At 39.1% G+C, this 22864-nt stretch overlaps 1 protein-coding gene across 4 annotated transcripts in view; it reads left to right on the top strand.

The window, feature by feature from the left end:
* Positions 1 to 15711, top strand: part of ADK (adenosine kinase) — a 567868-nt gene extending 552157 nt beyond the window's left edge. For 3 of the 4 annotated variants that reach the window (XM_025396539.1, XM_025396541.1, XM_025396540.1), the window contains one exon: positions 15006 to 15410. In XM_025396539.1, the coding sequence (XP_025252324.1) occupies positions 15006 to 15130 (125 nt within the window). In that variant the 3' untranslated portion in view covers positions 15131 to 15410. Of the gene's footprint in view, positions 1 to 15005 lie in introns of all 4 variants that reach the window. The other variant, XM_025396542.1, reaches the window with a different exon arrangement.
* Positions 15712 to 22864: the final 7153 nt, after the last annotated feature.

The following is a 22864-nucleotide window of genomic DNA, read 5'->3' as shown; positions in this document are numbered from 1 at the left end:
AATTTATTTATTATTATTATACTTTAAGTTGTAGGGTACATGTGCATAACGTGCAGGTTTGTTACATATGTATACTTGTGCCATGTTGGTCTGCTGCACCCATCAACTCGTCATTTACATCAGGTATAACTCCCAATGCAATCCCTCCCCCCTCCCCCCTCCCCATGATAGGCCCCGGTGTGTGATGTTCCCCTTCCTGAGTCCAAGTGATCTCATTGTTCAGTTCCCACCTATGAGTGAGAACATGCGGTGTTTGGTTTTCTGTTCTTGTGATAGTTTGCTAAGAATGATGGTTTCCAGCTGCATCCATGTCCCTACAAAGGACGCAAACTCATCCTTTTTTATGGCTGCATAGTATTCCATGGTGTATATGTGCCACATTTTCTTAATCCAATCTGTCACTGATGGACATTTGGGTTGATTCCAAGTCTTTGCTATTGTGAATAGTGCTGCAATAAACATACGTGTGCATGTGTCTTTATAGCAGCATAATTTATAATCCTTTGGGTATATACCCAGTAATGGGATGGCTGGGTCATATGGTACATCTAGTTCTAGATCCTTGAGGAATCGCCATACTGTTTTCCATAATGGTTGAACTAGTTTACAATCCCACCAACAGTGTAAAAGTGTTCCTATTTCTCCACATCCTCTCCAGCACCTGTTGTTTCCTGCAGTGTCATCAATTTCACTGCCTTAAGGTGCTATGGCTTAGACATGTGTCCCATGGCCAGTGACCTCACAGTTTTTACCAAAATACTTGTTTTCATTACTATCACGTGATAGCCATTCTAAGTGTGATTATCCTTCTTAATTCTGTTAGAAATCCCCCCGGCATTCCCTGTGAGGGAAGTATTAGTCCTTGAATTTCCATTTCAAAAGATGCGTACTGATTTACTTGGTTTATAGCTTCTGTAAGAGGAAGTTTCATTTGGGAAAGAAAGATTGTGCTAAGGTTCCCTCAGAAACTTTCTAAATTGCCTTCTCTAAAATTGCCTGTGTTTCCCTAAGCCTAAGAGTAAAATACAGGAAATAGTGATGATTTTTATGTGCTTGAGGAATCTCCTAAGAAGAGTGACCAATTTCATTCTACTTATACTGATACTTGTACTGATTTACCTTGTGGAAAACTCATCCAGTGGCTGCAATTACTAACTAAATCCAAAGGCATGAGTGGGAAACTATTAAAATAAAACATCACTTAGCTGAAACTCTTGAATGGTTGCTCTTAATAACCATTTTTTCTGAATAAAGTTCCCATGGTTTTTTTTAAAGGTGTATTGACTTAGATCTGATTTTAAAAGTGTAATGTAGCTTATTATATAATGTTTAATACATAAGGAAAACAAGAAAAAAGTCATCCCAACTCTAGAAAACAACTTTTTTCAACACACTTTTTTTTTTTTTTTTTTTTTTTTTACTATTTTGACCAAACATATTTCTAAATGTACTGCATGAATCTGACTAAAGACTAAAAATGGAAGGAAACACAAGTAGAAATTATAAAATCAGGATCCGGCCAGTGTGGTAGCTCATGCCTGTAATTCGAAAACCTTGGGAGGCTGAGGTGGGAGAATCACTTGAGACCAGGAGTTGGAGACCAGCCTGGGCAACCTAGTGAGGCCCCATCTGTACCAAAAAAAAAAGAAACTTACTTGTTTAAATTTCCTCCCTTTAAAGGTATCATATGCAAAGCAGAAGGTTTGGGGGTTTTGGGGTTTTTTGTTTGTTTTTTTGAGACAGGTTCTCACTCTGTAGTCCAGGTTAGAGTACAGTGGCACAGTCATAGCTCATTGCAACCTCAAACTCCTGGGCACAAGCAATCCCCGCTACCTTACCCTCCCAAGTAGCTAGGACTAAAGCTTTGCACCACCATGCCCAGCTAATTTTCCTGTTTTTTGTAGAGACAGGGTCTTGCTATATTGCCAGGGTTGGTCTCAAACTCCTAGGCTCAGGCAATTCTCCTGCCTCAGCCTCACAAAGTGCTGGGATTACAGGCATGAGCTGCTGTGCCCGGCCAGAAGTTTTCATTTTAGCACAGTTTAATCAATCTTTCACTTTCTGCTTTCTGCTTTTTTTGTGACTTATTTAAGAAATGTTTTCTACCTCTAGGACATAAAGATAGTTTTTATTTTCTTCTAAAAGTCTTACTGTTTTGCCATTTGCATTTAACTCATTGATACATCTGGAATTCTTTTTTTTAGAGTGAGGTAATGGCATGTTCACAGCTCACTACAGCCTCGACCTTCTGGGCTCAAGCAATCCTCCCACCTCAGCCTCCCAAGTAACTGGCACTACAGTCACGTGCCACCACGCCCAGATAATTTCTGTATTTTTTCTAGAGCCGAGGTTTCACCTTCTTACCCAGGCTGGTCTTGAACTCTTGGGCTCAAGCGATCTGCCCACCTCAGCCTCCCAAAGTGCTGGAATTACAGGCACAAACTACTGCACCCAGCCTCCCTTTACAATTCTTAAATTATTTTAGTCTTATTACTCTTGTTAGGACTTCCCCAATACTATGTTAAATAGTATTGATTTTTTATTTTATTTTATTTTTGAGACAGAGTCTCACTCTGTCATCCAGGCTGGAATACAGTGGCACAATCTCAGCTCAACACAACCTCCACCTCCCAGGTTCAAGCAATTCTCATCCCTCAGCCAACCAAATAGCTAGGATTATGGGCGCACACCACCATACCTGGCTGATTTTTGTATTTTTAGTAGAGATGGGGTTCCACCATGTTGGCCAGGCTGGTCTCGAACTCCTGACCTCAAGTGATCCACCTATCTCGGCCTCCCAAAGTGCTGGGATTACAGGTGCAAGCCATCACGCCTGGCCTGATTATTATTATTATTTTATGTTTTGTTTATTATGTATTTTTNTTTTTTTTTTGAGACTGAGTCTGGCTCTGTCGCCCAGGCTGGAGTGCGGTGGCCGGATCTCAGCTCACTGCAAGCTCCGCCTCCCGGGTTCACGCCATTCTCCTGCCTCAGCCTCCCGAGTAGCTGGGACCACAGGCGCCCGCCACTTCGCCCGGCTAGTTTTTTGTATTTTTTAGTAGAGACGGGGTTTCACCGTGTTAGCCAGGATGGTCTCGATCTCCTGACCTCGTGATCCGCCCGTCTCGGCCTCCCAAAGTGCTGGGATTACAGGCTTGAGCCGCCGCGCCCGGCCGTATTTATTTTTTTTGAAACAGAGTCTCTGTCGCCCAGGCTGGAGTGCAGTGGCCCAGTCTCAGCTCACTGCAAGCTCCACTTCCCGGGTTCACGCCATTCTCCTGCCTCAGCCTCCCAAGTAGTTGGGACTACAGGCGCCCGCCACCACACCAGACTAATTTTGGTTTTGTATTTTTAGTAGAGATGGGGTTTCACCATGTTAGCCAGGATGGTCTCAATCTCCTGACCTTGTGATCTGCCTGCCTCGGCCTCCCAAAGTGCTGGGATTACAGACGTGAGCCACTGCGCCCGGCCCTGATTATTATTTTTAATGGGACTGTGTATGTTTTCTATTTATTCCTAATTTTACTGTTTCACTTTTTCCACATTTTCTACAGTTATTGGGTATGACTTTTATAATCAGAAAAACAATTTTTTACTTGCTTTCTTAAAAATAAATAATATCTTAGTGAAGGCCTGAGGGGTCCTTATAGGTGTAATATGGATGACCATGGAACTGCTATGGCTTCAGGCTTTATATATATGAGGTATTGCTATCTATTCACGGTATTCTCTGACCTTTAAATTTATGTGGCTTAAAATATATTTTCAACACATAAACATTTGTATATTTTTCCAGGTGAACAGTGTACTACCTAGATGTATAATAACTTAAATTTAGTGTAAAATGAGTTTTTTTAGAACAAATTATATATATGTGTGTGTGTGTGTGTGTGCATATATATATATATACATATATATATATATATATATCCAAAAACTTTAAAACGTTTAAATTCTACATAGGCATATGGTAGTCTACTATATATAAAAGGTTTCTGGGAACTATTTAAGAAGATAAAGATAGAGCCACTGACATGTATTTGTACTGTATCTTTGGGAAAACAATTTCAGCATAATACATACTTGTAAAAAGTGAATTAGTAAAACTGTATTCTGAATGGGCACAGAGGCTCACACCTGTAATCCCAGCACTTTGGGAGGCTGAAGTAGAAGGATTGCTTGAGCCCAGGAGTTCAGACCAGCCTGGGCCACATAGTGAGACTCCTCCATTTCTACAAAAAAATAGAAAAGTTAGCCAGGCATAATGGCACACACCTGTAGTTCTAGCTACTCAGGAGGCTGAAGTGGGAGGATTGCTTGAGCCCAGGAGTACAAACAAAAACAAAAACAAAAAAAAAACTTTATTCTTCCAAGTTTATAAAGTGCAGCTTGCTTACTTGTTGACAAGCTGCTGAATGTAGAATGAACAGTACACAGTCTACTGAGTTTTAAGTTCCAGCTACCATGAAAAACTGTTAAGGAACTATAGATGGAAAAGAGAAAATGGACTCATAAAGACTTTGTTCATTTCCTTCTAAAATATCCCTAGCTCTTATTAAGTGTCTCCATTAAGGCTTCCATACCCACTAACAATATTTCTCGGTTCTCTATAAACGATACTAAGAAAATTCTAGATGTTACATCTCTTCTACAGTAACTACATGGAATAGACAGCTTAAGTTACATTGCCTTTTGACCACACCAGCAATCCCACCTCTGTGTGCTTTGAGGAAACTAGTGTAGCATCTCCTCTTTTTGCACAACTTAAACATATGTTTCAGGTCTCATGTCAAATACTAGATATGATTTGTCAATTTATTGATCACACTTCGTAACATCAGTAAAAGTCTAAATAAAATCAACCAGAAGATAATAGGTGCACCAATTGTTAATGAACAGAGGTTTATTTGGAAAGATTGTTCCAAGATTCAGAGCCGGCTAACAATAACCCTAAGAACCCAATTTATTGTCGATGAGAGATTCTCACCTTATGCCTCAACAGCTAGAGGACCTGAAGTCTATAATGTCTCCTAAAGCTGGAAAAGCCTGAGAGGTCCAGCTTGATACGCCTATCTCTAAAAGGATAGAGAGAAGGAACCAAAGTAAAAAGTCAACAACAACGGCCCCAGCATATGAGTTGTTGGAGACTTTTTCATATTGAACACACATTCAAAGTCAGTTTTTTAAGATTTTGCTTTTTGGAGTCTTGGTAAGCCCAAATCTTGTTCTAAAAAGAGCAGATATTTTTGTTTTTGTTTTGTTTTGTTTTGTTTTGTTTTAGATAGTGTCTCACTCTGTCTCCCATGCTGGAGTGCAGTGGTACAATACGGCTCACTGCAGCCACAACCTCCCAGGCTTGGGTGATCCTCCCACCTCAGCCTCCTGAGTAAGTAGCTGAGACTACAGGCATGCACCACCATGCCTGGCTAAATTTTTGAATTTTTCTGTAGAGACGGAATTTTGCCACATTGCCCAGGCTAGTCTCAAACTCCTGGCCTCAAATGATCTGTGTGCCTCAGCCCCACTAAGTACCATGCTTGACCTGTTTTTGTTTTTTTTGTTGTTGTTGTTGTTGTTGTTGCCCAAACTAGAGTACAGTAGGCTCAATCACAGCTCACTGCAGCCTCAACCTCCCAGCTCAAGCTCAGGTAGCTGGGATTGCAGGTGCATGCCACCACGCCCAACTAATTTTTTTTTTTTTCTATAGAGAGTCTCCCTAGGTTGCCCAGGCTGGTTTCCTGAGCTCAGATGATTCTCCCATCTCAGCCTCCCAAAGTGCTCAGATTAGAGGTGAGGCATGAGCCACCCCACCTAGCCTTTTTTTTTTTTTTTTTTTTTTTTAAATACCTGCAAGCCACATTTATCTGCTATTGTGTTTACCAACCACACTCTGGGGCCTGAGGCTGTGTTTCAGTGAATGAAATATGAAAAAGGACTGTCTTTACTTGCTGATACAGTACAGTATTTGTATCTATTAATAGCATATTGTTATTGTTGGTATTTTTTTTTTTTAAAAAACACTTTATTTGAATAATATACCTAAAATGCAGGGAACTTTTAAAAATAGAGATTGAGGCCAAGCATGGTGGCTCACACCTGTAATCCCAGCACTTTGGGAGGCCGAGGCAGGCGGATCACCTGCAGTCAGGAGTTCAAGACCAGCCTTGCCAACATGGTGAAACCCGTCTCTACTGAAAATACAAAAACTAGCCAGGTATAGTGGCGCACATCTGTAATCCCAGCTACTCAGGAGGCTGAAGCAGGAGAATCACTTGAATGCTGGAGGTGGAGGTTGCAGTGAGCCAAGATCACACCACTGTACTCCAGCCTGGGTGACAGAGGAGACTCTGTCTCAAAAATAATAATAATAAAATAGAGGGTGAAGGACCAAACATCCTATAGAAAAATAAGCAAAAGATAAAAATTAATTCACAGAGAGATTTGTTCTTTAAAGATATATAAAAAGATATTCAGCTTCACTTAATAAGAGAAATCCAGATTAAAATTATGCTGAACTATTTCTAACCCATCAGACTGGCAAAAATTCAAAAGCTGGACAGTATACTATATTGGTGAAGTTGTGGGGAAACGGGCACTCTTACATTACTAGTAGAAATACAAAATCCTTAAACCTCTATGAAGAAGAATCACCAATAAAACTATATATGCATATAGTTACTCATTAACCTAGCAGTTCTACTTCTAAAATTTATCCTGAAGATACGCCCCTAACAACACAGAAATACATATGTGAAAGGTTATTCATTGCAGCATTGTTTATATTTTTAAGATATTGGAAACCATGTAAATGTCCACACATAGGAGATAGATTAAACTACAGTGTATTTATACATGGAGGTACTATGTAGCAGTAAAAAAGAATGAAGAAAATCTCTACCAATTGATCTAGAATGATTTTCAGGAGATTTTGTTTTTGTTTTGCTTTGTTTGTTTATTTGAGATGGAGTCTCGTTCTGTCGCCCAGGCTGGAGTGCAGTGGCACGATCTTAGCTCACTGCAACCTCTGCTTCCTGGATTCAGGCGATTCTTCTGCCTCAGCCTCCCAAGTGGCTGGGATTACAGACACCTGCCCCCACGCCCAGCTAATTTTTGTATTTTTAGTAGAGATGGGGTTTCACCATGTTGGCCAGGCAGGTCTCAAACTCCCAGCCTCAGGTGATCCGCCCGCCTCAGCCTCCCAAAGTGCTGGGATTACAGGCTTGATCCATGGCACCCAGCCTCCAAGAGATACTTTTAAGTGAAAAAAAAAAAAAGCAAAGGGTAACTGTATTACCTCCTTTTGTGTTTAAAAAAAAGAGAGAAAAGAAAAAAAGGAAGAAAACATACATACATCTGCTCACCTTTACTAAAAGAATACAGGAAGATAAACCAGAAAACAATGAAAGTGGTTACTTACAAAGGATGGGGAGGAGGACATGGTAAAGAAAGTGACAGTTCTTTGAGCATATCTTTTATAGAATTTTTACTTTTACTTTTAGAAACATGTTAATGTTCTACATTTTTTTTAAATATTAAATCAATAAGGATAGAATGTAAGAAATGGGACTAAAACTGAAAGCAAACTGAAAAACATGAACCCAACTTTTTCCCATCTTAAGTAAAATGAGCTCCCCAAAGGGGGTAAAAAAGAGAACCAATCTGAGTAACATGCTGAACACAGTATTTGACTACATCAGAGAACAGAAAATTAACCCTAAACTCTTTTTAGTAGATTTGGATTTTTTTTCTTTTAAAGTTAGGGATGAAGTGACTTTGAAACTATTTGAGATGTATTACAAAAGTAAGTAAATAAATAAATTTGTTGATATTGTTGGGAAATAGGTTCTCACTATAGAAGAAGGAACATACAAATAATGGGATGAGGAAAGGCAAGAAAGAACCCTGTGGAGATGGACTAGAATTGGGAGTACTGGTGTCAGCTCAATTTCTAAACTAGGTCTCTGTACACACACATATATATATATACAGTTAGGGATATAAGTGTGTGTGTGCATGACTATGTGTACATGCATACTTCCTAGCTCTGTTCATTTACAGAGTCTAGAAGCAAAGAGCACACCTGCCTCGCAGATCTTAGTCCCTAATACCATTCTATGCTAAAAAGAACCAGTTATCCTCAGATAAATGACTGATTCCAGGGCATAGTGGAGCCCAGAACATTATGGCAGAACATAAAGAAGTGATCAAAAATAATGTGATGGCATATTCAAGGACACAGGAGCCACCAGCCTGAATGGCTCCCACTGGCAAAAACTGGAATATTTTAAGGACCAAATTAATTAAGGGCTGTAAGGGATTATAAACCATTGATTTAAAAAGAATTGAACCATTAATTTAAAAAGAATTGTGGACCGAGCGTGGTGGCTTGCGCCTGTAATCCCAGCACTTTGGGAGGCTGAGGTGGGCAGACCACCTTAGGTTGAGAGTTTGAGACCAGCCTGTCCAACATGGTGAAACCCCATCTCTACTCAAAATACAAAAATTAGTCAGACATGGTGGCTCATGTAGTCCCAGCTGCTACTTGGGAGACTGAGGCAGGAGAGTCGCTTGATCCTGGGAGGTGGAGGTTGCAGTGAACCGAGATCATACCACTGCACTCTAGCCTTGGTGACGGAGCTCCAGACTCCACCAAACAAATAAAATAAAAATAATTGTGCATTCTTACTGATAATAAATAGATTTAAAATAATAAATGGGAGAAGAGGTAAGCTCTTGTTTATGGTAGAATGGTGAGGGCTGACTGGTAAATGTGAAAATCATTTCACACCTGGAGTGGGAGGGGGGTTGGAACTTCTGATAAAGAACAGAATATTTATGTGACTTCTGTTTTTTTTTTTGAGATGGAGTCTCACTCTGTCGCCCAGGCTGGAGTGCAGTGGCGTGATACTTGGCTCACTGCAAACTCTGCCTCCCAGATTCAAGCGATTCTCCTGCCTCAGCCTCCCAAGTAGCTGAGACTACAGGCGCCTGCCACCATGCCTGGCTAACTTTTGTATTTTTAGTAGAGACGAGGTTTCACCATATTGGCCAGGCTGGTCTCGAATTCCTGACCTTGTGATCCACCACACTTGGCCTCCCAAAGTGCTGGGATTACAGGCATGAGCCACCATGCCCAGCCAAATTTGATTTGAGGATTTGCTCAGTCTTTCTTTCTTTCTTCCTTTCTCTGGTTCCTTCCTTCCTTCCTTCCCTCCTTCCTTCCTTCCTCCCTCCCTCCCTATCTCCCTCCCTCCCTCCCTTCCTTTCTTTTTTTTTGAGATGGAGTTTCACATTTGTTGCCCAGGCTGGTGTGCAGTGACATGATCTCAGCTCACTGCGACCTCCGCCTCCTGGGTTCATGCAATTCTCCTGCCTTAGCCTCCCAAGTAGCTGGGATTGCAGGCACGTGACATCACACCTGGCTAATTTTTATATTTTTAGTAGAGACAGGGTTTCACCATGTTGGCCAGGCTGGTCTCAAACTCCTGACCTCATGATCTGCCTGCCTCAGCCTCCCAAAGTGTTGGGATTACACGTGTGAGCCACCGCGCCTGGCCTATGTGATCTTAAATTGTCTATTCACAAACTGCTTGTTAGATGCAAGGGAAAAAATAGGTACTATACAATGGAGAAGTAGGACAACACCTTGATCGGGTGATCAAAATTCCTGTCACTAGTGAACAGCAGATGGACATGATGTACCTCTAAATGGGACACTTTGAGAAGGATCCATCATAATATGTGTAGTAGTCTGCCTGGGAATGCATGATCATGAGAAAATGTTAGACAAACCCAAAATCAGAATCAGTCTATTAAAAATGGGAAAATAAATAAATAAATAATGGGATAAATGCGTCGGACACAGTGGCTCACACTTGTAATCCCAGCACTTTAGGAGGCTGACGCAGGTGGATTGCTTGAGTCCAGGAGTTCGAGACCAGCCCGGGCAACATGGCAAAACCCCATCTACTAAAAGTACAAAAAAAATTAGCCAGGCATTGTGGTGTGCACCTGTGGTCCCAGCTACTCAGGAGGCAGAAGTGGGAGAATCACCTGAGCCTAGGGAGGTTGAGGCTGCAGTGAGCCAAAAAAAAATTACGCCACTGCACTCCAGCCTAGGCAATTGGAGTAAGACCCTGTCTCAAATAAATGAACAAATAAATTAAAAATTAGGTAGGGGATGACTGTATTCTTCAAAAGTGTCCATATCTCAAAAGTCAAAATCTGAGGAAATGTTTCAGATTTTTAAAAACTATAAAGGTACATCAGTTAAATCCTAAACTAGATTCTGTTCTAGAGGAGAAAATTTCTATATAGGACATTATTGGGTAATTGACTAAATTGAAATATGGACAGTAGATTAGATAACAGTGTTACTGAAGTTGATGTTGATGTCCACACTGTAGCTATGTAAGAGAATATCCTTATTCTCAGAAAAGATACACTGAAGTTTTTAGAAGTAAAAAGATATGATAAATGTAACTTGCTCTCAAATAGTTCAGGGAAATAAAATTGTATAAAGAGAAAGAGTACATGCAAATGATGCAAAATGTTAACAATATTGTGCACCTGGGTAAAGGATGTACAGATGCTTTTTGTACTATTTTTATTCCTGCAAACTTTTTTCTGAATTTGGAATTATTTTCAAATAAAATACACTTTAAGCAGGCTAATAATTAAAAATCTAAACTAAAATTATATTGGGAAACATTATGCTAAGTGAAATAAGCTAGACACAAAAAGACAAATATTGTTAGAATAGGCAAATTTATAGAGACAAAAAGTAGAGTAGCACTTACCAGGGGTTGGAGGTAAAGAGGAGTGGGGAGTTATTGTTTAATGGGTACAGAGTTTCTTTTGGGGTGATGAAAAAGTTCTAAAAATGCATAGAGGTAATAGTTGCACATTGTGAATGTACTTAATGTCACTGAATTGTGCATTCAAAATTTGTTAAAATAGTAAATTTTATGTTATGTATCTTTTCCACAATAAAAGTATCTTGGGGATGTTTACTTACATTATAAAAGGATTCCCTACAATTCTTTAAATATAAGCTCCATTTGTTTATTTAAACAATTTTATACAACTTTCAAGATTCACATCAGCTCCTTTTTGAAGACTCTGCTTATAACTGATTATGTAGTATCTGTATTTCATTTTAGTTGGTTTTTTAAAATAGATTATTGAAAAACTGACATTCACCTTGGGCAAAGATCTTAGCTTTTTTCAGCATCCAGGTTCTCCACTTGTCAAAGCAAAACACTCTTCAGAATACTTACTTCATTCATCATCTAGTTTTCTTAGAAGAAGGATGCTGGTGGTTTTGCTTCACAAAAATATTTCATAAACATAAGCTTTTTCTTTTTCTCACAATGATCATACCAGGGGGAATGAAGAAAACAGATGTTGCTTATAAGGCGTCTAATAGACATGTTTGCATTGTAAGCTGATCTGACTCTGAATTTGGCATCTGCTCTATTCACTGTGTGGACTGAGCATTTTAGCCTCACAGTTTGGCAGAAAAGTTAATATTGACTTTTGACTGTTACCTGAAAACTCAGTGATAAAATACTCTTACTAAACCTCTCGAGAGAGTGATTTTTACAGTCTCAGCAAATGTCTTTAAAATACATCATTCCATTAACCATATTAATTTTATTCTTTGGTTGGGAATACTTATTTATTTCATCTAATACAGAGCATTCCCTAAATCTGACTGGGAAAAGTCTGTGTGGTCAGAATGGTAGAAGAAGAAGGACATAAATCACTTATAATGTTCTCTACAGGTCATTATACCACAGCTTCTCAATTAACCTTCATTCCCCTCAGGCTGCCCAGGGCCTCAGGGAAGGCCCAGAAGCCTAGCTGCAGCACAGTTGCTCATTATCATCTGCTCTTCTGAGCATTTGAGTGTTACTGCAACAGCTCAGGTTTCCCCTAAGGGGAAGGTAGCCCAGATTCTTCTGCTCTTGACCTGCCTTATTTGCAATTATCCTTTTTTTCTTCTTTCACAGTTTTATTGTGGCATAATAGGCATACAATAAACTGTACATATCTAAAGTGTACAATTGTATAACTTTGGACATATGTGTACACCCATGAAACCATCACTATGGACATATCCACTGCTCCCATGGCCTTTTCTAATCATGCCTTCCTGCTCCTTCTCATCCCCTTTTGGATTGTTTCCAGTTTGGGGCTATTACAAATAAAGCTGCTGTGAACATTCATTTACAAGTCTTTGTGTGGATGTGTACTTTCATCTACCTTGGGTAAATACCTAGAAATAGAATGGGTCATATGATATGCGTATGTTTAGCTTTTTAAGACTGACAAGTGGTTTTGCAAAGTGGTCTCACCATTCTACATTCCCACAATTAGTGTATGAGAGTTGATCGCACCCTTGCTAACACTTGTTATAGTCAGTCTTTTCAGTTTTAGCCATTCTGTAGGTGTGCAGTGGTATCTAATTGTGATTTTAATTTGCATTTTTAAAGAAATAATGATATTGAACATTTCATATGCTTATTTGGCATCTATCTTCTTTGCTAAAATGTTAAAGACTTTTGCCTACTTTGTATTGAGTTGTTTCTTGTTATTGAGGTACCAAGTATTTAATCGTGACAAAATTCAAATTATTTTTTCTTCTATAAAAGTTGTATTCTTAGCCAGGTGTGGTAGCTCACACCTGTAATCCCAGAGCTTTAGGAGGCCAAGGCAGGCAGATTACTTGAGCCCAGGAGTTCAAGACCAGCCTGAGCAACTAGGCAAAACCCCATCTCTACAAAAAAATGCAAGAATTAGCCAGGCATGGTGGCACACGCCTGTAGTCCCAGCTACTGGGAAAGCTGAGGTGGGAGAAGAGCTTTCAGCCCAGAAGGTTGAGACTACGGTGAGCCATGACTGTGCCACTGTACTCCAGCCTGAATGATAGTGAGACACAGTCTCAAAAATAAATAAATTTTTAAAAAAGAAAAGTTTGTACTTTTTACATCTTACTAAGTGATCTTTAGCAAACTCAAGATCACTAAGATTTTTTCCTATGTTTTCTCCTCAAGAGTTTTAGAATGTTACTCCTTACATTTATGTCTGTGATTCATTTCAGGTGAATTTTTGTAGATAGTGTAAGGTAAAGGTTGAAATGCTTTTTTTCCACACATGGCATCCATTGTTCTCACACAATTTGTTAGAGTATCCTTTCTCCATGGGATTGTTTGGGCACCTGTGTCAAAAATCAGTTGGCCATACAGAAGTAGGTTGATTTCTGGACTCTGTTCAGTTCCATTGATCTATTTGTCTATATGCTAATACCATAGTGTCTTGGTTATTATCATTCTAGAATAAATTTTGAAATCAGATAGTATAAATCCTCTGGCCTGATTCTTCTTTTTCAAAGTTGAGTTTTCACTAACCTAGGTCCTTTGAATTTTCATATAAATTTTAGAAGCAGCTGGTCAGTTTCTATAAGAAAAACCTGCTAGAATTGTTATTGGTATTCCAATGAATTAATAGAAAAAATCCTGCAGAACTGATAATACTGAATCTTCTGACCTTTGAATACTTTATGTCTCTCTATTTATTTAGGCTTCTTTTATATTTCTCGGCATTGTTTTGCCATTTTCAATGTGCAGGCCCTATACAACTTCTGTCAGATTTATTCTAAGGTACTTCAAATATTTGAAGTATGTGAAGTACCTTAGAATAAATATGGATAAATATTCTTAATATTAATTTTTAATTTTTTCGTTGTTGAGACAGGGTCCTACTCTGTTGCCCAGGTTGGGGTGCAGTGATGTAATCATAGCTGACCACAGCCTCAACCTTCCTGGCTTAAGCAATCCTCTCACCTCAGCCTCCTGAGTAGCTAGGTTTACAGGCATGCACCACAACACCTGGCTAATTTTTGTATTTTTTGTAGAGACAGGATTTCGCCATGTTGCCCATATTGGTCTCAAACTCCTGAGCTCAAGCAACTCACCCGTCTTGGCCTCTCAAAGTGCTGGGATTATAGGTGTGAGCCACAATGCCTGGCTTATTCTTAGTAACTTCTAATTGTTCATTGCTCGTATGTATAATTATATATACACATTACCAGTATAGATAATTTATTTTTATATTTTTAGTGGAGACGGGGTTTCACCGTGTTGATTTTGAGACCCTGTCAACACATGCTTCCCTGTCCAGGTGCAGTGGTTCACTCCTGTAATCCCAGCACTTTGGGAGGCCAAGGCAGGTGGATCACCTGAGGTCAGGAGTTTGAGACCAGCCTGACCAACATGGTGAAACCCCCCATCTCTACTAAAAATACAAAAATTACCCGGGCATGGTGGCAGGCACCTGTAATCCCAGCTACTCGGGAGGCTGAGGCAGAAGAATCGCTTGAACCTGGGAGGCAGAGATTGCAGTGAGCCGAGGTCATGCCATTGCACTTTAGCCTGGGCAACAAGAGTGAAACTCCATCTCAAAAAAAAAAAAGACCAGATTGACTTGATAGCAAGTTGTTGTGTCTCAACTTGAGCTCTTTAGAATAAATATTAGGGGACGCTCATGATGTTTGGGAAGAGGCCTCCCGGCCAGGCACAGTGGCTCACGCCTGTAATCCCGGGCCAAGGCAGGCAGATCACGAGGTCAGGAGTTTAAGACAAGCCTGGTCAGCATGGTGAAACCCCATCTCTACTAAAACTACAAAAATTAGCTGGGAGTGGTGGTATATGCCTGTAGTCCCAGCTACTCAGGAGGCTGAGGCAGGAGAATTGCTTGAACCTGGGAGGCGGAGGTTGCAGTGGCCAAGATGATACCACTGCACTCCAGCCTGGGTGACAGAGCAAGATTCTATCTCGGGGGGGGAAAAAAAAAAGACCTCCCTAACAGCAACGCTCAAGACTTTCTCTTACTGTCAAGGCTGAAGAATGAGATAGGTGCTTAGATCATATATTGGTCTGACCCAGTATAACATTTCTGCTGCTGTCACACAACACTCACGTTCTTTTTTGCCTGTGTTCTAGGTTTTCTGTCTCAACTGGTCTCTGACAAGCCTCTGACTGAATGTATCCGTGCTGGCCACTATGCAGCAAGCGTCATAATTAGACGGACTGGCTGCACCTTTCCTGAGAAGCCAGATTTCCACTGATGGAAGAGCCAAAAGCACAAGCCCAGGAGTGCAGACACTGCCCTGATTGCTTCCTGAGAATTCCCATATTAATAAAGAAGAAAATTATCTGCCATTTTTTCCTACTATAATAATGCTGAATCTTAATTTAGAGGGTACAAGGGTACGGTAATGCTTGTAGAATCTTTATTATCTCAACAATCTAAAAAATGATGTTTATTTCCATAGTTTGATAGTGCCACTTAAATGCCAATTAAACAAAACTATAACATTTCAATATAAATTTTTATTTCATTTTCAATTACTTTGTAAATTCATGTGTATTTAGTACACTGATTCTTTTTTTACATTTCTGCTTTGAATGCAGATGCAATTTAATATAATAGATTTTTTAATGAATTAATCTTAACATAGTAATCTTTAGCTTTTTATACAAATATATTTAATTTAGGAGTATATGTGTGTCTATACACACACATACATAAATATACCACATATATACCTGATAGTCAAATAAGGTACAGAAATTTTATCTTGTCAAATTATGCCAAATAATCTCTTTAATGTGCACTCAAACATGTAATAAACTTTGGATAATTAAATAATGTGCCAAATTTAAGTTGTATTACAATATTCAAGTCAAGTCTTTTGGAACTCTGTAATTTGATACAAACAAAAACTTGTCATATAGGAATTTTTTTCTGTCTTTTCCCTGTGTACAGCAAACTGAGGAAGAAAGATCATTATTTAATACTGGGCCCTGAAATGTTACCCAATTTGTTAATGGAATTATGAAGAACAGCAACATAATACACTGAAGAATAACTTAGTATCAGAGACCAATAAATCCTTTTTTTAAGGAAGACAAAATGGTATAATTGGACTTCTGGAGTCAGACTTAGTTACCTTTATATGTGACCTCAGTTTCCTTTTTGTAAAATGGGATAATAACCCTTACATAGCAGGTCATTGAGATGATTTGAGAGAGATTACCAAGTATAAGATATTTGTTTTAATGCCTTGTAAATGCTTAATAAGTAGCTGCTCTTATTATCATTATGATTTTTTCTTTTTTAAGAAAAAAAGATAATGTTTGTAAAACTGAATTCAAATTATAGGAAAGGATTTGGCCAGGCGCTGTGGCTCACGCCTGTAATTCCACCACTTTGGGATGAGGCAGGTATCACTTGAGGTCAAGAGTTCAAGACCAACCCGGCCACCATGTTAGTAAAACTCCATCTCTATTAAAAACACAAAAATTAGCCAGGCATGGTGGTGGGTGCCTGTAATTCCAACTACTTGGGAGGCTGACACAGGAGAATTGCTTGAACCCAGGAGGCGGAGGTTGCAGTGAGCCAAGATCACACCACTGCACTCCAGCCTGGGCAACAGAGTGAGACTCCATCTCAAAAAAAAAAAAAAATTAGCTGTGGTGGTTTGCACCTGTAGGCTCAGCTACTCAGGAGGCTGAGTTGGGAGGATCGCTTGAGCCCAGGAGTCTGAGGCTATAGTGAGCCATGATCACACCACTGTACTACAGCCTGGGCAACACAGCAAGACCTTGTCTCAAATAAATAAATATATAAAGTCAAAAACTTGTATGTTGAACTATAGAAAGTTGAGGACTATCTATAGTGCAATTAATTTAAATGTAAAGTAGTTTGATATTTTACAGTGGTGCCAAAGCGATCCAATGGGGAAAGGAAAATCTTTTCAATAGATGATGCTATAAAAACTTGATATGCATAAGGAAAAAAAATGAATCTTTGACCCTGACCTCATACCATACAAAAAATTAGAGATAAATCATGGTCACAACAGAAAAGCTAAAACTATTAGACTTATAGAAGAAACAGGAGAATATTTTCACAAGTTGGGGTAAGCAAAAGTTCTTGGAAGGAACCATGAGAGCATGAGAGCACTAACTATATAACAAAAATATTAATAAATTAGATTTCAAAAAATTAAAACTTTATGTTCATCAAAAGACACCCTTAAGATACCCCACAGGCCAGGATACAATAATCACAACACATATATCTGAATTTATATGCAGAATGTATCTTAATACTCTTATACTCAAAAATACAGATACTTTACAAAAGAAGATATATGAGTCACTAATAAGTACATGATAAAGTTTCAACATTGTTATCATGGGAGAAATGAATTTTAAGACCTCATTGAGAATACTACTACACTAGAATGACTAAAATTAAAATGACAACACCAAATGTTGGAGAGGACATGCAGCAACATTGCTGATGGACTGAACAACCACTGAACATTGCCGAAGTAAACTTGAACCACCACTTTGGGAAAAGGCCCTTAAGTTTTTTATAAAAAAGTAAACATACACCTATTCTTTCATCCAGTTGTTTCACTTCTGGGTATTTACCTACAGAAGTGAAAGTATATGTCCACCAAAGGAATTGTAGCAGTTTTATTCATCATTGCCAAAAACTGGAAAGGGATAGTTGTCCATCAGCAGGAGAGCAGATAAACTGATACATTCAAACAGTGGAATAATACTTAGCAAAAGAGGACTGAGTGTGGTGGCCCATGCCTATAATCCCAGCAATTTGGGAGGCTGATGTGGGAGGATCACCTGAACCCAGGAGTTAAGACCAGCCTGGACAATATAGTGAGGCCCCCATCTCTACAGAGAAAAGCAAAATTAGCTGGGTATGGTGGTGCACACCTGTATTTGCTACCCAGGAGGCTGAGGTAGGAGTTGCTTGAGCCCAGAAGGTCAAGACTGCAGTGAGCCATGATTGGGTCACTGCACTCTAACCTGGGTGACAGAGGGAGACCCTCTCTCAAAAAGAAAAAATAGCAAAAGGAAGAAATTAACTGCTGATAAAACAACATGAATCAGTTCAACAATTAAAAAAAAAAAAACAAAAAAAACAAAAAAAAACCTTACTGAGGAAACCAGATACAAAAGCATACAAACTGAGATTCCATGTATTTGAAAGTCTAGAACAACCAAAACCAACCTATAGTGAAAAAGAGCAGTGGTTGCTTTTGCAGGGGAGAAGGAAAGTGGAAACTGACTAGAAAGGGTCATGAGGGGACTTTGTGAACTGCTGATGATGTGCTGCATCATAATAGGATTACACAGGTATATACATTTGTCAATGCTCAGGAAATAGCCCACTTAAGTTGTGATTTCATTATATTTAGGTTTTACCTCACACACACAGAAAGAATTATAGGCTGGCCATAGTGACTCACACCTGTTACCCCAGCACTTTGGGAGGCCAAGGTGGGTGGATCACTTCGGGCAACATGGTGGAACCCCATCTCTACAAAAAAAGAAAAATACAAAAATTAACTGGGCATGGTTGTGCATGCCTATGATCCCAGCTACTCAGGAGGCTGAGATGGGAGGATCACTTGATCCCCGGAGGCTGAGGATGCCGTGAGCCTTGATTGCACAACTGTATTCCAGCCTGAGGGAAAGTCTGCCTCAAAAAAAAAAAAAAAAAAAAGAATTACACGCAAATAATGAATTCTAGTTAAATAAAATACATACTGATAGAGATAAAGTGTACTGAGGTTTTCAACCTATGGTAAAGTGCATCAAGAAATAAGAAACATAAAGAGGGAGATGAGTAGATGAAAGATAAGGTAAATATAACAAAAATTTTTTTTGAGATGGGGTCTTACTCTGTTGCCCAGGCTGGAGTGCAATGGCACCATCTCAGCTCACTACACAACTTCCACCTCCTGGGCTGAAGCAATTCTCATGCCTCAGCCACCCTAGTAGCTGGAATTATAGGCATGTGTCACCACCCCTGGCTAGTTTTTGTATTTTTAGTAGAGATGGGGTTTTGCCATGCTGGCCAGGCTGGTCTCACTCCTGGCCTCAAGCGATCCTCCTGCCTCAGCCTCCCAAAGTGCCGGGATTAAAGATAAGAGCCAATTTCCTATTTTTTAAAGGGCTGAATAGTATTTGATTGTGTATATAGATCACATTCTAAAAATTCATTTATCCATTGATGGGCACTTTGGTTGTTTCCATATCTTGGCTATTGTGAATAATGCTGCTGGGAGCATGAGAGAACAGACATGTCTGTGACATACCAATTCCATTTCCTTTGGGTATATGCCCAAGAAGTGGGATTGTTGGATCATGTGGTAATTATATTTTTAGTTTTTTGAGGCACCTCCATGCTGTTTTCCAAAATGACTGTACTAATTTACAATATCACCAACAGTATGCAAGGGTTCCCTTTTCTCCACATCCTCACCAGCATTTCTTATCTTTCGTGTTTTTGATAATAGCCAATCCAACAGGTGAGAGGTGATACCTCATTGTGGTTTTAATTTGCACTTCTCTGATGACTAGAGATCTTGAGCATTTTTTCCCATATTTGTTGGCCATTCATATGTCTTCTTTTGTGAAATGTCTATTCATGTCTTTTTCACATTTTAAATAGGGTTATTTGTTTTCTTATTACCGAGTAGTTTGAGATCCTTATATATTTTGAATATTAGCCCCTTATGCAACGTATGATTTACAAATATTTTCTTCCAATCCATGGGGTGTATTTTCATGTATTAATTCTTTACTATGCAGAAGCTTTTTAGTTCGATGTAATCCTATTTTTGTTTTCATTGCCTGTGCTTTTGGAGTCATATTCAGGAAACTGTTGTCCAGATCAATGTCATGAAGTTTTTCTCCTGTTTTCTTCTAGTAGTTTTATAGTTTCAGATGTTACATTTAACTCTTTACACTCTGTTGCCTAGGTTGAAGGGCAATAGTGCAATCACGGCTCACTGCAACCCCAACCTCCCAAGCTCAAACAATCCTCCCACCTTAGCCTCCCAAGTAGCTGAGACCGCAGGCATGCACTACCACATCCAGCTAATTTACTTTTTTTTTTTGTATAGATGGGGTCGCCCTATGTTTCCCAGGCTGGTCTCAAACTCCTGGCTCAAGTGATCCTCCCACCTCAGCCCCCCAAAGTGCTGGCATTACACAGCACCTGGCAAAGTTGTTTATTGTATGAGGTGAGATAAGGAGCTATTTTCATTCTTCCATTTATGGATATCCACATGTGGAAGAATGGAATTTTTTTCAGCACCATTTATTGAAAAGACTGTCCTTTCCCCTTTGTGTGTTCTTGGCACCTTTGTCATAAATCAATTGACCATAGATATATGGATTTATTTCTGGAATCTCTATCCTATTCCATTGGTCAATATGTCTGTTTTTAAATGCCAGTACCATACAGTTTGGTTACTATAGCTTTCTAATAGATTTTGAAATCCAGTAGTGTGATGCCTCCTCCTTTGTTCTTGGTAGTCAAGATTGCTTTGGTTATTCAAGTCTTAAGTGCTTCTATATAAATTTTAGGACTTTTTTTTTCTCTTTCTGTGAAGAATGGTATTGGAGGCCAGGTGTAGTGATTCACACCTGTTATCTCAGCACTTTGGGAAGCTGAGGCAGGCAGATTACTTGAGCTCAGGAGTTTGAGACCAGCCTGGGCAACAAAGTAAGACCCCGTGTCTATAAAACATACAAAAATTAGCCAGATATAGTGGCATGTACCTGTAGTCCCAGCTAGTCAGGAGGTGGAGGTGGGAGAATGGCTTGAGCTTGGGAGGCAGAAATTGCAGTGAGCACTCCTGCCTGGGCAACAGAGCCAGACCCTGTCTCAAAAAAAAAAAAAAAAGAATGCCACTGGACTTTTGGACTTTTGATAGGGGTTGCATCACTTTGGGTAGTTGGACATTTTTAAAATATTAATTCTTCAATGCATGAACAAAGGATATCTTTCCACTTATTTATGTCCTCTTTAGTTTCTTTTTTAATATATTTAATGTATCCAACTGATTCTTAAATTTCTTTCATCAATGTTTATAGTTTTTAGTATACAAATCTTTTACTTCCTTGGTTAAATTTACTCCTAAATAATTTGTTCTTTTGCTGCTATTGTAAATGGGATTGTTTTCTTTTTTTTTTTTTTTTTTCCCAGATAGATCATTGTTAGTGTATGAAAGCACTACTCTTTTGTATGTTGATTTTGTATCCTGCAACTGTAGTTCATTCATTTGTCAGTTCTAATATTTTTTTGGTGGAATCTTTTGGATTTTGTGTATATAAAATTCTGTCATCCACACAGACAATTTCACTTTTTCTTTTCCTATTTGGATGCCTTTTATTTTCTTTTCTTGCCTAATTACTCTGGCTGACACTTCTAGTAATATTTTGAGCCAAAGTGGTGGGAATGGGCATCTTTGTCTTATTCTTGATCTTAGAGAAAAATCCTTCAACTTTTCGTCACTGAGTATAATATTAGCTGTGGCCCTGTCATATATGGCCTTAATTGTATTGAGGAACATTCTTTCTATACCTAACTTGCTGAGAGTTTTTATCATAAATAGATCTTGAATTTTGTCAAATGTTTTTTCTGCATCTATTGAGATGATCACATGATTTTTATCTTTCATTCTGTTAATATGATGAATCACATTTATTGATTTGAATATGTTTAATCAGCCTTACATCCCAGGGATAAATCCCATTTGATCATGGTAAATAATCCTTGAATATACTATTGAATAGGCTTTGCTAGTATTTTGTTGAGGATTTTTTACATTTATATTCATCATTGATATTGGCTGGTAGTTTTATTTACTTGTAGTGTCTTTGACTGGCATTGGTATTAGGTTAATAATGACCTTGTTTAGAAGTATTCCCTCCTCTTCAATTTGGTGGAAGAATTTGAGAAGGATTGGTATTAGTTCTTCTGTAAATGGTAGAATTCAGCCACGAAGTCTTCTGATCCTGGGCTTTTTTTTATGGGAGACTTTTAATTACAGACTTAATCTACTTACTCATTATTGGTCTGTTCAGATTTCCAATTTCTTCATGATTCGGTCTTGGCAGGTTATATGTTTCCAGGAATGTACCATTTCTTCCAGGTTGTTCAGTTTTTTTGGTTTCGTAGTACTCTTTTATGATCTTTCGTATTTCTGTGTGTGTTATCAGTTGTAATGTCTCCTCTTCCACTTTTATTTTCCTTTTTGTCACCCAGACTGGAGTAGAGTGATGTGACACAACTCACTGTAACCTCAAACTCCTAGGCTCAAGTGATCCTCTGCCCTTCATTAGCTTCCCAGTCGGCTAGGACTGCAGGTGTTCACTACCACACCCAGCTAACTTTTTTTTTTAACTTTTTTTTTTTTTAAGAGGCAGGGTCCTGCTATGTTTCCCAGGCTGAGCTCAAACTCATCTTCCCACCTTGACCTCCCAAAGTGCTGTAATAACAGGTATGAGCCACCATGCCTGGTCCCATTTTATTTATTTGAGTCTTTTCTCTTTTATTTCTTATTCTAGCCAAGAGTCCCTTTCATGGCTGGGCATGGTGGCTCACGCCTATAATCCCAGCACTCTGGGAGGCCAAGATGGGTGGATCAACTGAGGTTAGGAGTTTGAGACCAGCCTGGCCAACATGGTGAAACCCCATCTCTACTAAAAATACAAAAATTAGCCAGGTGTGGTGGCGGACACTGTAATCCCAGCTACTTGGGCTGAGGAAGGAGAATGGCTTGAGCCTGGGAGGCAGAGGTTGCAGTGAGCTGAGATCGTGCCATTGCACTCCAGCCTGGGTGACAGAGCGAGAATCCATCTCAAAAGAAAAAAAAAAAAAAGATTCCATTTCATTTAGCTTTTCAAAAACCAATTTTGTTGATCTTTTCTATTGATTGTCTAGTCTCTAATCATTTATTTCTTCCTTCCTT

Source organism: Theropithecus gelada, chromosome 9 (assembly GCF_003255815.1).
Source record: "Theropithecus gelada isolate Dixy chromosome 9, Tgel_1.0, whole genome shotgun sequence".
NCBI classification, from domain to species: Eukaryota; Metazoa; Chordata; class Mammalia; order Primates; family Cercopithecidae; genus Theropithecus; species Theropithecus gelada.
The sequence above is the reverse complement of the archived record's forward strand: the minus strand, read 5'-3'. Positions and strand labels throughout refer to the sequence as shown.